The 15,184-nt window shown below is 41.0% G+C and overlaps 1 protein-coding gene across 1 annotated transcript in view; it reads left to right on the forward strand.

Moving 5' to 3' along the window:
* Positions 1 to 14,831, forward strand: part of PSAP (prosaposin) — a 33,274-nt gene extending 18,443 nt beyond the window's left edge. Inside the window, exons 8-14 of the mRNA XM_082268010.1 lie at positions 5,461 to 5,574; positions 6,970 to 7,068; positions 7,158 to 7,338; positions 10,221 to 10,366; positions 12,423 to 12,503; positions 13,367 to 13,474; positions 14,794 to 14,831. Coding sequence (XP_082124136.1) covers positions 5,461 to 5,574; positions 6,970 to 7,068; positions 7,158 to 7,338; positions 10,221 to 10,366; positions 12,423 to 12,503; positions 13,367 to 13,474; positions 14,794 to 14,829 — 765 coding nt within the window. The 3' untranslated portion in view covers positions 14,830 to 14,831. The remainder of the gene's footprint in view (positions 1 to 5,460; positions 5,575 to 6,969; positions 7,069 to 7,157; positions 7,339 to 10,220; positions 10,367 to 12,422; positions 12,504 to 13,366; positions 13,475 to 14,793) is intronic.
* The last annotated feature ends 353 nt before the right edge of the window (positions 14,832 to 15,184 follow it).

Raw genomic sequence — 15,184 nt, forward strand, 5'->3', positions numbered from 1 at the left:
GTAGTGACCAAAACAATCTTATCCTGTGGCGTGATGGGCAGGGAAGTCGAAGGGCAAAATGGCCCCCACTTTGAAATCGCTATGGTCCACCAAGAGTGTAGAGTCAAACATCACTTCTGCCTAACTGCCTTAAAGGGCCCATTTTTATTTTTTTGAGGCAAATTTAAAATCCTTTTTTTTTTTTTTTTTTATGAAGTGTAGATGTGAGGTTGTTTTGACCCCAGATCTCACAATGAGGACCTGTTCTGCTTTAAATTACAGGGATGTTTACATTCCTTGTAATAGTAAATAAAGTGCTAAAATTTTTTTAAAGGGACAGTAAAATAAAAAAATAAAGCGCCATGTCCCTCTGAGCTCGTGCACAGAAGTGAACACATACGCAAGTTGTGCCCACATATGTAAACTGTTCAAACCACATGTGAGGCTGCGATAGAGTGAGAGCTATAATTCTGGCACTAGACTACATCTGTCTAAAAGGGGTAACCTGTAAATTTTTAGTGTTGCTTATGGGGATTATGTTCTGTAGTTTGTTGCCATTCCACGAGCATGCGCAATTTCAAAGTATGACATGTTGGGAATCCAGCGTAACATCCTTTCACATTATTCAAAATGAGCTAACTTTAATTTTTTTTTTTAATTAAATTGCGTTTATTAGCTGCGCATATGTGACAAAGTATTGCAACAATCTCAATTTTATTCTCTAGCGTCTCTACTATGTGTATAGCTTTGGGGGTTCTAAGTAATTTTCCAGAAAAAAATTACAGATTTTAACTTGTAAACAACAAATGTCAGTCAGAAATAGGCCTGGTCCTTAAAGTGGTTAAGGACCAATGTTCTGGACTGAAAGAATGCATCCAGGTCCAGTCATTTGTCCCCGCTACATGTAGGTAACCTTTGTATGCCCAGCCCATATTTTTATGTATACATATATATTCCTGATTGCTGTATGACGTCAGAGCCAGTGTCTGGCGCAGATGCCTGCTGCTGGTTCTGTAATAGAACATTGTAAAACTTGGGCATGGTAAATTTGACAGAAATAGGGGTTCATAACTACAAATTGAACCATCTAGGCATCCAATGACCTTCGGTCACAAGCATTACTAGAGCAGCTTGGGGTTTTCCAGTTGTCCTTGACAGTGTTGTATATACTAAGTAATACAATGTTCATTTTTACCCAGTTCTACTAAACTAGAAATTAGGACATTTGGCAGGTGCTCAATGTGTGTACCCCTTATGATTTTAGGATGAAACTGTTGAGCCTTGACACTGTTTAGCAAGGAAAATGTAACTTCATAATCTAAATTTAATGCTAGAGCTATAGTGTAATATAGTACAATGTGTACTCGATTAAATGTGCATGTCAAATATGAGGTCAATATTGCCTAACTATTAGATTACGAAGACTGACACTATGCATTATAAAATGGGTTATACACTAAAGCTAGTCCTCAAGCATTCACCTTCTGAAGCATTACAGGGGTACTATTTTTTTAGTTTAGCCTACATTACCTGGCACTATATATTGAAAAATGGACTATACAGTAAAGCTAGGCTCTAAAAATTTTGGTTGGCTTGGTGGTTTCTTTCAGCTATCTTTCTCCTTTAAGAATACCTATGTACTTCAGGTCTTTAAAATTGATCTTTACTGCATCCGAGCACCACAAACCAGAGACAAATTCATTTTTAATAAAAGCAAAACTCCTCCATGGTTCCATGCTTTATTTTGTTTAGAAATCACTTTGAAAAGCACCCCTTAGCATTTTGGACAATGGCCATCTTTAGTAAGGGCAAATAATTTATATAGCATTTACTTAGAATCCATCTGCTCTTAGGTTAGGCATGCATGCAGGAGAGATTAGCTGAGAGCCCCTGAAGGGATGCGCTTTCTCAGCTAAGCACACCTTATGCGGCTAGTATTAGTGAATACTTTTTTAATTTCTTTAGTTTCTTTTTTTTTTTTAATGGCTAGGCAAATGTCCTTGAAGACTCCTGGGATGTATATTTGCCTAGGCATGGAAAACGGGAAGTAACTGATTAAATTTAAAACATTTTTTTAAAACCTAGGAAAGGGTCTATTTACTAATGCTAGCAGCATGAGGATTAAAAATCAATGCTGATTGAGAGTTAAGTTTTACTTAGATACAGTATTTCTCAGCTCCACTGTGTAGTAACCAAAATCTTTACCAATGGACTAGGTTACCCAGAAGCCGATTTATATACATTGATAGATGTTAACGTTCAAATCTGAATTTAGAGGAAGGATAGAGACACGAATCTGAAGGGTGGAGAATTACACAATCCAAATTCACCTTGAACACATCTGCAAAATGTGGCCAAAATCCACTGCATCCAGCTCATTCACATTATCTGTAGGCAAATAAAGCCATCCTAATAGGCTGGCACTGACCAATGCCTACAGAACCAAAACCCAACAGAACTAACTTTCTGATTACCCTTTTGGCAAACAAAACTAGTGAACATGTATGACAATGTTCACTTAGTGGCACTTTGCATTTTCTGGTTATTAGATTTTGTAAAATGATCAATGGTAATTCCTTGCCTTCTGAAATCCACCTCTTTCTCTTTGGTGCTACACCTTTTCTCTGTTCAGCATCAGGTATGTGGTGTGACTTTTCTTTTATTGCTGTGCAAATAATTTTGCTTAAACTACTAACCTCTGACTTGGATCTGTGCAGCCAAGAACTAGTATTCTCAGCCTGTGTAGGACTCGTGACTTCTGCATTGCAAATCTCAAGGCTAAAATGAAGCAAGGCAAGCATCTAGATCAGGGTCCCCAAACTGGTGGCCCTCCAGCTGTTGCACAACTACAATTCCTTTGAGGCATTGCAAGGCTGACGGTTACAAGCATGAATCCCATAGGCAGAGACACGATGGGACTTATAGTTCTGCAACACCTGGAGGGCCACCAGTTTGAGTCCCCTGCTCTAGATCCTTGCATAGTCTAATAATTCTATACCCGAGAGATGGCAATTCCGCCAGCCTCTTGCATTAAATTGTTTACATTTTAAATGTGGCAAAGCATTTGTCAATTAAAGTAATTTTACAAATGTATGATGGTATTGAGCCAGAAATTTTCTCCCACTCCACTCTGGAACCAATACTAAATATGAGCTGAAATGAAGACCCTTACATTAGTGCTAATCTATTTCTGCCAGTTTATTTGCCATTGATAATCTGTTTGCTTGGTGTTAAACCCTTAGGCTAGGTTCACATCTGGGCAGGTGGTGCCACTGCTGGTGCTGCACAAATACCAGCAGCCACAATCCTCCACACAGGAATGCAGAACCATTAATCCGAATGGAATGCTACCTGTCCTGGAAATTGCACCTCTTTTCACCTTTGGGCTGCGATTTCAAAAATGGTGCATTGACTTCCTTCCCATGGGGCACAGTAGCCCATTAAAATGGGCAGGCTCTCGTGCCCGCACAAACCGTGGCCCACACACGTGTACACCTAGCCTAGGTGTTATTGTTTAATCAGTGTGAAAACTACTAAGCCAAAATTACTGCAGTAGCTGTGCACATTTTTAATTTTTGGACTCTGCTTAACTGCCTTCCAGACTTGCATGTTAAAATATAATCTGAACCGGTCAATGAGAAGGGTCAGTGGGCAACATGTCTGTGCAGAGGGAATAAATGTTTCAGAGCCTAAGGCCTTCTAGCTGTCCATCCTTCCCACAGCCATCTTTAGGATACACGCTGTAAATTCTGGCCCATAGTCCTTCCACAGCAGTTGTAGCTTAGTCTTAAACTGGCCATACGTTGCTCTGATGTCCGCTAATTCCTGCTGAATTAGCCAAAATTTGAGTCATGAGCAAACCTGCAAGAACCACCTACAAATTATCTTTGATTTTCAGTCATTTGATATTCCTCCATTGTTGCTGGGGGTGAATACTTTTTTCTTTGTATGGCTAGCTTTACAGCACTTAAATCGTAATTTTTCGCATAGCTGCTGTCGGAATATTCTGCAGTGATCTGAAATGGGTGTTTCAGCACCTGTGCTTGAAGCGGCAGATGCAAAAATCACCGGATGGAAGATGTGCCTGCACAGAATTAAATACTCCCACCCTGCTAATCATCACTTCACCGAAGAGAAATTGGGACCTAAATTCTGCAGAAACCAACACTGCTATCTTAACCTCTGATCTGCATTTTCCATGGTGCTGCACATATGATCAGTTTTGGCCCCAGCCATGTGATGGTATTACAATTTGGTTGGAAAGGTTTATCATTCATGATATGCCTTGTGAAATATTGTGGTTTTAGGAAATTAAAATCTAAATCTATGGGCTTGAAATTATCACTGCTAAAGTACTCCAGTTTCTCAATAGCCTTCCCTTAAGTAACTGTCAGTTCGGTCCCTTGTGCTGTTATACCCATGGGTACTACTTTAAATCTTGCCTGCATAAATATTCTAGATTTTCTAACTTTCTGTAAGTAGCTGACAGTTGTGTTCTGTTGTGCGGTAATGCCAGGATTTCATAATATGCGTTCCCCCTAGTGGTAATGCGTCTGTCAGTTATTTTAAATGGTAAAAAAAAAATCAAATTAAGTGGATCTGGAAGATTAAAAATATGGGAGCTGCTAATGATTTTGTCTTTTAAAGGTGTAACCTCCAGAGCAGGCATTTTTATCCTGGTCATAACCCAAGTAATTGGAGCAGCTAGTAAAGTCTAGTTCTACCTCCACATCCTTCAATGACCTTGAAAGATAATGGACTATACCCAATGGTGGCTGCTTTTGTTTTTCCTTTGTTTCTTAGATGGGTAAACCCGCTGTAGAGGGTATATATTTTACTACAGCTGCTTGTATTACCTTAGCAGAATAATGAAAATCACTGGTGTTTGGCAAAACCTAAAGGATACAGGGCTCTGTCATAAAGCAGCAGTTCCTATGCAGGATAGTGCGCAAAACATCTGGAGGTTCTTGCTAAAGGATAAGTTTACCTTTGATAAAAAAGGTACTTTTTTTTTTTGGCAGGAAAAGTGCATTTATTTTCTTGGAAGCCTGCAAAGCATTGCATCCACAATCAGCCTATCAGAGGCAATGTCAGACTGCGAACTCGCATCGGCAGACCACTACTAAAGATTGAACTAAGAATGCTCACCAGTGCCTTCACAGTTCATCGAGAACTACAAGCAGTCAGCTGCAGTGGTGAACAGGACTTGTAGTTCGTTCAGATAGCTGTGAATAAATGACATGCCTGTGTGGGCAGTGCCCCTCATGGCTGTGCGGTTTTAAAATGGTGATGCAATAGTGGTTGAATGGGGCTGCTACTATAAGAACTTGTCACTCAAGGTGAACTTATCCTTTAAATGAACACATGCTGACAAATGTATTAATATGGCCCTGTACGGATACCCGGTTTCAGGATTGCTTAATAAAATTAAAACCTTTATATACATGGTTTTATTTTTTACATGGATTGTGCTTCTTTCAGACAGCAAATGAAATCTGTAGTGGTGCTGGTCTGTGCTCAAAGGCTTCCCCTCGTCAGGATCTGATCCCCGCCAAAGTAATTGTTCCAGCAATGAAACTGCAGCCAGCAATAAAAGTAAGCGGCAGTTACTTTGTGTGCTATATCAAATGTCTATCTATTCAGTTATTACTGTATAGCCAAAATATTTGTAGTTTTGGCTAAAGTAAGGGAGGGTTAAAGCCCCTGTCAGTGTTATCTGTGTACTTTTGGATATATCCCTAAACATCTAGTTCTGTAGATGCAAAAGTGTGAAAGAATTCCCCTCTTGGATTATCTTGTTTCCTCTTACTTTTTCTGGGTGACAGCGGTCATCTGGACAAGGAAGGGAATCCTTCTAAATCACAAATAAAATTTGAGGTTCTAATCTTTATTTTTGCTGCCATCTATCATTTTGGCTATACAAACACTTTGCAAAAATCAATTGCGTATGTAAAAAAGCAGATTTTATTATTGTATTAGAGGTTCGTTTTGGTAATGGCATTGTGTCCCCAACCTAAACACTTTTTTTTTTTTTTTTTTTTTAGGCCTTGTGCAAAATGCAGCTCAAAAAAAGCTGCTTTTACAAGCATGAGTTATTTTTCCTCTGACTGTAAACTGCCTTGTCCATGCACACTATAGATGTTAACAGGAATTCAGAGTCAGAAAATAAACCCATCACTTGTGCGTTCAGGAGAAGAGCTTTGGAGCCTTAAAGATGCGATGTGGGCAAATCATTAACTCTAGGCTCTTTTAGGAATTGAGCATTTATTCATTTCATTGGCTAGAATTTTTTCAGCCCATTGAGATTTAAGACTCCCAAGTGCTTGACGCACAAATGCACTTGGAAAAAAACACAGCTTAAGGGCTCTTTTACACGGAGCGGACCGCATTGCGATCCGCTCCGGCACTTTTTTTTTCACGGAGCGGACGACACTTGTGTCATCCGCTCCGTATGTCCGCATATCATCCATCCGTTTGCGGATGATATACGGATATAATGTATGTCTATGATGACACCGCTGACATCTGATTTTGCATCCGTTCTGTTTTTTTAAACGGAACAAAAATGGGGTTCTGTTCCGTTCCAAAAAACGGAACAGAACTGAAAGGAAGAAAATCGGATGTCAGCGGATGGTCATCCGCTGACATCCGCAATGCCATTGACATAACATTATGTCCGTATATCATCCGCAAAAAAATAGGATGATTTACGGACATGCGGAACGCCCGTGTGAAAGGGCCTAAGTGTTTTTGCAGCTGCTTTTCTCCTTGCAGGAGAACTGCGTTTTAGAAGCACCCCAGAGTGCTTGAGGCCTAAAGTTTTGGATGGAGTAGGAAGTTGGTATAACGCTTATTCCACAGTGTTTGCTAGGTTTAAACTAGCTCATGAGATTGGTTATAAGAATGTCGGCACTGGAATTGGACTGTAATATGGGATGATGTTGAACATTTTTTTTTTTCACGGGGGCACTAAACAGATTTTTCTCTTAGGTTGCAAAGCCTGAAAACTCAGAAAACCTTCCCGTCTGTGAATTATGCGAGCTGGTGGTGCAGAATGTGGAAAAGCTTTTGGACAGTAACCGGTCACGGGTGTGTATAAAACGTATATGGATATTGAAGGGTTTATAAAAGCATTGGTCTTGTGTAGATCTGCTCAGTCTTGTATTTTTCCCCAATAGGAACACATTAAAGAAGTTCTGGAAAAAGTCTGTGATATTTTGCCTTCCAAATATTCCAAAAAATGTAAAGATTTTGTTGACACTTATGCCGATTTGGTCATTACATTAATGGAAGCAGAAGGAGATCCCAAATTAATTTGCATGGCCATGGGGTGTTGCAGTGCAAGAAAACTACAAATTGGTAAGTTTAAAAAAAAATAGTAATTTACTGCCAGACTCTTTTTTTTTTTTTTCTCCAAATGTGCATTTTGTACCTAAACCCCCAAAACATTTCTGGCCTGTAGAATAGTTCACAATATTGTATGAAATTTGGACAACAGTTATCAAACCTATATTTTCCACAAAGATTGAATTTGTCTTAATGCACAAACACTGTTTGTAAAAAGCTCACATTTTTTGCACCTGTAAAACCTACAAACCTACCCCAAATTGTACATCTGTGATTCTTCCTTTACAGCTTGGAGTAGTTCCTCATACACTAATCAAAATTATAAACGCAACACTTGTTTTTGCCCCCATCTTTCATGAGCTGAACTTAAAGATCTAAGACTTTCTATGTACACAAAAGGCCTATTTCTCTCATATTCACATGTCTAAAGCTGGATACACACTATATACAACTTTTGTTGTTTGATTTCCTTTAGATTTACCTTCAACTATGTAGTGCAAGGGCCTGCCTGATTACATACAAATTGAAAGTGTTTAGGTGTGACCACCCATTATATGAAAATCCTAAAGGAAAAAATCTAAAGACAATTGTATAGTGTGTATCCAGCTTTAATCCGTTGAGGCCAGTTGGATGTACTGCCAAATTCTCTGAAACGTCTTTTGGAGACGGCTTATTGTAGAGAAATTAACATTCAATTCACAGGCAACAGCTCTGGTGGACATTCCTGCAGTCACTATGCCAATTGCACGCTCCCTCTAAACTTGCAACATGTGTGGCATTGTGCTGTGTGATAAAACTGCACATTTAAGGATCCTTTCACACGGGCAATCCGATCCGCCTGTCCGTTTTTCAGGTGGACTGGATTGGATGCTCCATGCATCCCTATGGGGCAGCGGATGTCAGCAGACATCTCCGCTGACACCCGCTGCTATCCGATTCTGATCCTGTCCATGAAATCAGGGTTTCCATCTGTCCAATTTTACAGACTGTCTGTTCTCATCCGATCTCCCCATAGTGGAGAGCGGAGAATCTGACGGCTCCGTCTCCGCACACAGAGCTGAGGCAGAGCGGTCATCCGCCTGCTCAGCAGGGTTCAGCGGATCGATTCCCTGCTGAGCAGAGAACGGACTGCGCCGTGTGAAAGAACCCCTTAGGCTACGTTTCCACTAATGCGCCTACAAAGTCGCGCAAGAAGTGAGACTTGTTTGCGACTACTTCTGGGGACTTCAGTACGACTACCTTCTATGAGTGACAAGTCGCACTGAAGTCATCCAAAAGTAGTGCAAAAACCTTTTCTCAAGTCGCTGCATCTTGAGTCGCAGCAGTTAGAACGGTCCTAATTGAAATTTGTTTTGACTTGTCATGGGACTTGACATGTGTCAAGACGCACAAGTCGCACTAGTGGAAACGGGGCCTAAGAGTGGCCTTTTATTGCCAGCCTAAGGCACACCTGTGCAATATTCATGCTGTCTAATCCGCATTATGCCACACCTGTGGGGTGGATCGATTATCTCAGCAAATAAGTGCTCCCTAACACGCCAGATTTGTGAACAATATTTGAGAAATAGGCTTTTTGTGTACATGGAAAATCTTTGTTCTTTGAGTTCAGCTCATGAAATTGGGGGCAAAAACAAGTGTTGCGTTTTATAATTTTTATTTAATTTAGTTTGAGTAGTTCCTCACTCTGTGCAATAATACCTAATGTGTTGAGTGGAAATTTTAGATAAGCTTGTGTCCTAGGGGGGTGGGCATTTGCGGTTGTGGGTGCCAAAGTTTAAGGCTAGGTCCACTTTTTAGGAAACGTGTTGGCTAATTTTAGGGTGTATCAGTGCCAAGCGGGAGGGGGTTCTCTGTTCTCTCCCCCCTTCTGCAATTGTCAGATTTGAAATTTGCTGATTTTTTATCTTAGTATATGGGTGCAGTTTTAAGCCTTTAGCTCATTTCAAATGGAGTAATTAGGATTCAGTAAGCAGTTCTCTAGAAGTGGGCATCAGGTGTCTGTGGCATGGAGTCCCTGATTTACTCCCAACACTACCACTACTGACTGGCGTCACAGGTCTAACTTTTCTAACCTATCCTTTCATGGCTGTTACTGTGCTCCAGTCCCTGGAGTATTGACAGTGGACTGGGGATCCTTTTAATCAGTGGCAATTTTAACGTCTTAACGGCCCTGCAATGTACTGTAGACTGGCGGCTGCTTTAGGCAAAGCCTTGTACTTTCATTGCTGCCTACTTCTGGTTTAGTGCCGGTTCACACTACCGTGGCACGACCCCGGGGGCGGCCTGTGAAGTCGTGAGCACCGCGACTTCGGCGCGACTTGCACAGACTTCACATAATGCAAGTCGCTCTGATGTCGCCCCGAAGTAGTACAGGAACTATTTTCTAAGTTGGATTGACTTGAGTCGCTCCTATTGGAACTGTTCCCGTAGCACAGAATGGACTGCGACTTGTCAGGCTGACCAGTCACCTGACAAGTCGTGGTAGTGTGAACCGACACTTAGGGTGCACAGGATTATACACAGGAGGAACTTGTCAGCAAGTCCCGTCCAACTATTCACGGCTGGTTGCTGCTGATCGGTTGTGTGCAATCACAGCCCCAGAGCGCAGACATTTAACACCGCTCTGCACAGAGGGAACGATTTGGGATTCAAAATTTGGAGATCAGTGAAACCAGCACATGGCGCTGCTGCTGTCTCAGCCAATCAGGAGGGATTCCCGGACACACAGGCTTTTTAGAATGTATTAGGAGAAACCTTCTGACTTTACAACCGCTTTAACTTTTAAACAGACATTCACAAATTTGTAAAATGTGTGATCTTTACATTAATCCTCTGTTGCCTTTCTTATGGTTCTAAGTGTCAGAATTCCTCACTGTAGTTGTGCTTTTAAACAGTAAACCTCAATTCTGAAAGCTGTGAAGTCTGCAAGATGATTATGACTTATTTGGATAGTATACTGGGACAAAATGCTACGAAGCAGAAAATTGAGGATGGGTTACAGAAGATCTGCAATTTCCTTCCGTCATCTGCTCAAGATCAGGTACATTTTTTTTTTTTGTGTCCATAATGTCTCTAGATAAGGAACTCCATGTATTTATGTGCTGCAAAAGACTAACATTTATAAGATTAAATTGAACAAGAGGGAGAGGGGCGTGTGGACTGCAGAGGCTAGTTTTGTACTAGCAATGACTGCTGCCTCTCCTTTCACTGGCTTTCACTAGCTAAACAAATAAAATTCTGAATACTAACCAACATACAAAGCCATCTACATTACTAACCTTCTGCAGATATCGCCCAAATCGTCCTCTCCGACCCTCCCAAGACATCTTGCATTTGTTACCTCCGCCCATACTCTCCTCCAGGGCTTTTCCTGAACTGCCTGCCCCAGTATGTCTGGTCAGCTCCTACCCTGTCCACCCTTAGGAGATTCTTGAAAACTAATTTATTCAGGGAAGCCTACCTCCACATAAAAACTGTACTTGAGTCGCCTCCATCTGATCATCCCCTGCATCTATTACCTTTTGTACCACCTTCCCTCCCTTTAGAGTGTAAGCTTCATGAGCAAGGCCCTCCTATTCCTTCTGAATTAAACTCAAATTGTACTATATATTGTAAAGCGCTGTGTAAACTGTTGGCGCTATCTAAATCCTATATTATACTAGGCAAAATTTACCTTAATGGGAAGTTCTAATTTGCCAGTACTACGGAAATTTTACAGCTTTGGTTTACATCCGAGTGGAGCATGGAGAGAGTACAAGATTTCTGTACATTTTAAAAATACTTGTTCAGGCTTCATCCCCAAGTGACTGTCAACGACACCATCTGTCAGGACTGAGCATAATGTTAGGCAGTAGAAGCGTCACGTCCCATAATACTGGGAACTTTAAAATGCAGAGGCATGGCGTACTGCCTGTGCTTTTCTCCTTGGAATGTCTCCCTAAGCATAGTCTCATTCTCCTCCATACCTAGAAATTCTTCAGTTGCTCAACAGTGGTGGGGAGCAGTACTAAGCCCTATATACACTTCAGATGCAACTTACACACTAGCTTTTTTGTCTTGTAGCAACTGAAAAGAGGTGAATAGGAACATATTAATGCCTTTAACTAAGCCTACTGTATAAAGCAAGTAAATTGATCTTTAATACAAGTCCTCACTGGTCTGTGTAGCCACAGGCACTGTGGAGTAATTCTCAAAGTTCGCAGTAGAAATCTTTCCAGTAGTGACCCAGCATTCTTCCAGTATTTAGTGATCACAAAAACATGGTGCTCTGGAAAAGAACCAGGGTGAACTGAGAGGTTGAGAATGGTGTAAACTAGAGGGTATTGAAGGCTTGCTTTAAAAGACTTGACTACTTGATATGCATATAGTTTAAAGGAACCATTCTGGGCAAAGCAAATGAGGTGAACCTGCTAATCCTATGCAAACTAGATCTTTAGAACTTGGGGAGTAGTTTGAATATCTAATCCCAACACAAATTCTGCTGCACATTAGGGTTGTTAAAACTGGAGAGTGCAAAATCTGGTGCAGCTGTGCATGGTGGCCAATCAGTTTCTAACTTCAGCTTGTTCAATTAAGCTTCAACAAAAAAACTTGGAAACCGATTGATTTCTATGCAGAGCTAAACCAAATTTTGCACTCCAGTTTTTGTAAATGTGCCTAGGAAAGCTTTAGAAGAGGTAGCTGGATTCATTTGCTGCCAGTGATCCAAAATAACGTCTACCTCACTCCCAAAAAAAAGCTCTTCCAAAAAGGAACAGCTTTTTTGGAACCTGCTCTTTCCTCAGTCCATTCTTAACAGTGGCCATGTAGGGGCTTAAAAGTATTAAAAAGGCTGCATCCCTGGCTATGATCTTGACCTTTTTAATATTTAATCCACATAGATCAGGATTAGAGCAGTGGCAGCTTGTGCAGTACTACTTGGAGGCGAGGGATTCTACAATTTAGCAGTATCTACATGCCATATGTAAACTGTAAAACAATTGGCGCAGAAACAGGCCATTTAATTATGGTGGTACTTGGTGAAAAGTTTTACAGAGAAATTTATAGAAATCAGATTAAAATTCTTATTGCTGAAATTGTTTGTCTTCTGTTTGCAGTGCCACTCTTTGATAAACATGTATGGACCTATGATATTGGAATTGCTACTTCAAAAAATGGATCCAGGCACAGTTTGTGTGGTAAGGCAAAGTTTTCAGATCCTTGAGTTACCTTTGACCGCATGCACAACTCTGTGCTGTGACTCGTGTATATGTGCAAGAGTAATGGCATCATGGCCTGATCAAGCAGCTGAAGACTCCAAACCCAGAAGATGGCTGCACCCATGACAGCTGAAAGCTCTGACATCGTAGCACTGAAGGGGATCGTTTGGCAGGTGTCTGCCAATAATGTACTTGTATGCAGTGCATCATAGTACATTATGATATAAAGCGCCGGAGGGCCAGTTATAATTTTTTTTAGTTGAGTTTAAGGCTCCATGTACACGGGACGTTGTTAAGTCCCTTTGAATACTGGAATTTTTAGGACGTTTGAAACGTCCGTTCGGTCGCGTTTGTGGGCGCTTGCGTTTAGAACCGTATCTAGAGGTAAAAAAAAATGATTCCCCTTTAAAATGGAAAAACGCAAACGCTGGTCATCGCGTTCGGACGCGTTTGAAACGCCGGGAAACACACGTTCGAACGCAAATAATTGTGTTCTAAAGTCCCTGAACGCAACTGCCTGCAAATGACTGTAAACGACCCTGTGTACATGGACAGATAAGATAAAATGTAGATGGGTTCAGGGGCTTCTGAAAAAAACGCCCAACTGCTCCTAAACGGCCATTTCCAGCGTCCTGTGTACATGGACCCTTATTGTGATTTAAGCATCCTGTGGGATTTAGAGGACTTTGGGGGAAATTTTCATCTGATCTGTATTCTATTACTGTAGGTAAACCTTATGTGGGCCCTGAGGAATATACATCCTGTTAAAATATGGCTATGGGTTTTATTTTTATGGTCATCTGTGTGCAATTGTAAGTTTTTCAAATTTTATCCCAACACAGGACCTAAACGTTTGCCCAGGTGTCCAGAAACCCCTTTTAGGAACCGAGAAATGCATGTGGGGCCCAAGCTACTGGTGCAAAGACTTGGAAACGGCAGGAAGTTGTAATGTAAGTTGAATCTGTAAGGTTACAAGTGTACTAGAAAAGACCAATAGATTTTAATTGTTTCTCTAGCCATATTTGCTGATTGGGTCCATTTGGAGATTTCTCACTTTTTTGCTCTGGAGAAAAAAAAAACTAAAATCCCCCCTATAAGTTGAACAGGTCCATGTTCTTTGGAAGGGTTTCTCCCTAACTCCTGTTGCAGTGAAAGGGTATAATGTTGGATAGAAAACCAATTTAATGGTGATAAATGGCTGTCAGTGTCATTACTGACGAGGTTTGTATAGTATATATATTTTTTCTCTTTTGTTCATTGACGGACACATCTATCATTCTTGATCATTGGTTATACTGCCCTCTACAGGAGTAGGACACTAGGCAGAAAACTTATGGATACAGCCATGGGCAGCCCCCATGGTTGTATGCAACCTCGCGAGACGTTTAACTCGCATGGGTCAGCCCACGACCAGTGTGGCTATGTCGCGGCCGACCTAGCATGGAGCTGAGGCCTGCGCGCGCTCTCTCTGGCCAGACTGGGGTGACCACTGGATCTAGATTATCCAGCCTGTCGCCCAGTCCGTCAGTTGATAGTAGATCTCACAGGGAAAAGTCCAGGAGGAGGAAAAAAATGTTCCATCAAAAATTTAGTACCAAAGATTTCACCAAGTATCTAGGTCCTTACTCCTGACTAGGAAGAAAAAAGACTAAGTGACTATAGCAGGAAGAGGGAGTACACCCCGGGACTGCCCATGGTGGTTGCCAGAAGATTTTTCTGCCTAGTGTCCTACTGTAGGTGACAGTATATTCAATAATGGTCAAGAATAAAGAAGCTGTGTCTGTCAATGATCATCAGAAATGGATGTTACGGGAAGTCAAAAAACCCATTATGATAGAAGTAAACCCAACCTGAATGACAACTGGTTTGCTTATACTCTGGTTTTTTGCAACCTTTTTGGCTGTACTGCATTGCTGCTGTTCTCCTGCAGCCACTTCCTGTAAGTGCATGCATGCCACACAGGTGGCTGCATTTCACTTCTGAGGGTGTTTGCTAATGGTGACCATAGAAAGAGGGGAACTGTGATACAGCCCTTTTCAAATGAGGGACCTGCCCTGCATGTCAGAGCAGTGTAAACACCTTTTTCCTCCCCCCTCAAACAGGTCAACCCCCCCCCCCCCCCCCCTACTGAAATAGATTAATCATGACGTTGTACATTCACCTCCATTGCTAAAATGTCTGAAATGCAACCTGCTGCATTAATGGTAAGACTTTTCTTATTGACTTTGACTAAAGATGTATATAATATATATATATTTTTTTTTTTTAGGCTATTGAGCATTGCAAACGTCACGTTTGGAACTAAAAGACCTTCTTATGGACTGCAGAAAACGAATGGATCCCCCCCTTAAGATCGCACTATTTGTTCTAACCTGGAGAGAATATTTTCTGTTTGAATAGATTGTACATATTTTTGTTCTGTAGAGAAATGTTCTGCACATTTACAATTTTACATTTTTTTTTCTAGCCTTTCCTAAACTTTATTTTGGAAAATGTTCTTTATTCAGAGGGTTATGTACAATGACTTGACATCAGATTCTGAAATTTTGCTAAGTTTTGTCTCTTTATAAACGCATGGTTTCCTGCAATTTGCCAAGCCACCATGTTTAATTCATTTTATTTAGACAATCAGTGTCTTCAGGATTCTTGCTTTTGAAATG

The sequence above is a fragment of the Pelophylax lessonae genome (genome assembly GCF_965119305.1).
Source record: "Pelophylax lessonae genome assembly, chromosome: 9".
NCBI classification, from domain to species: Eukaryota; Metazoa; Chordata; class Amphibia; order Anura; family Ranidae; genus Pelophylax; species Pelophylax lessonae.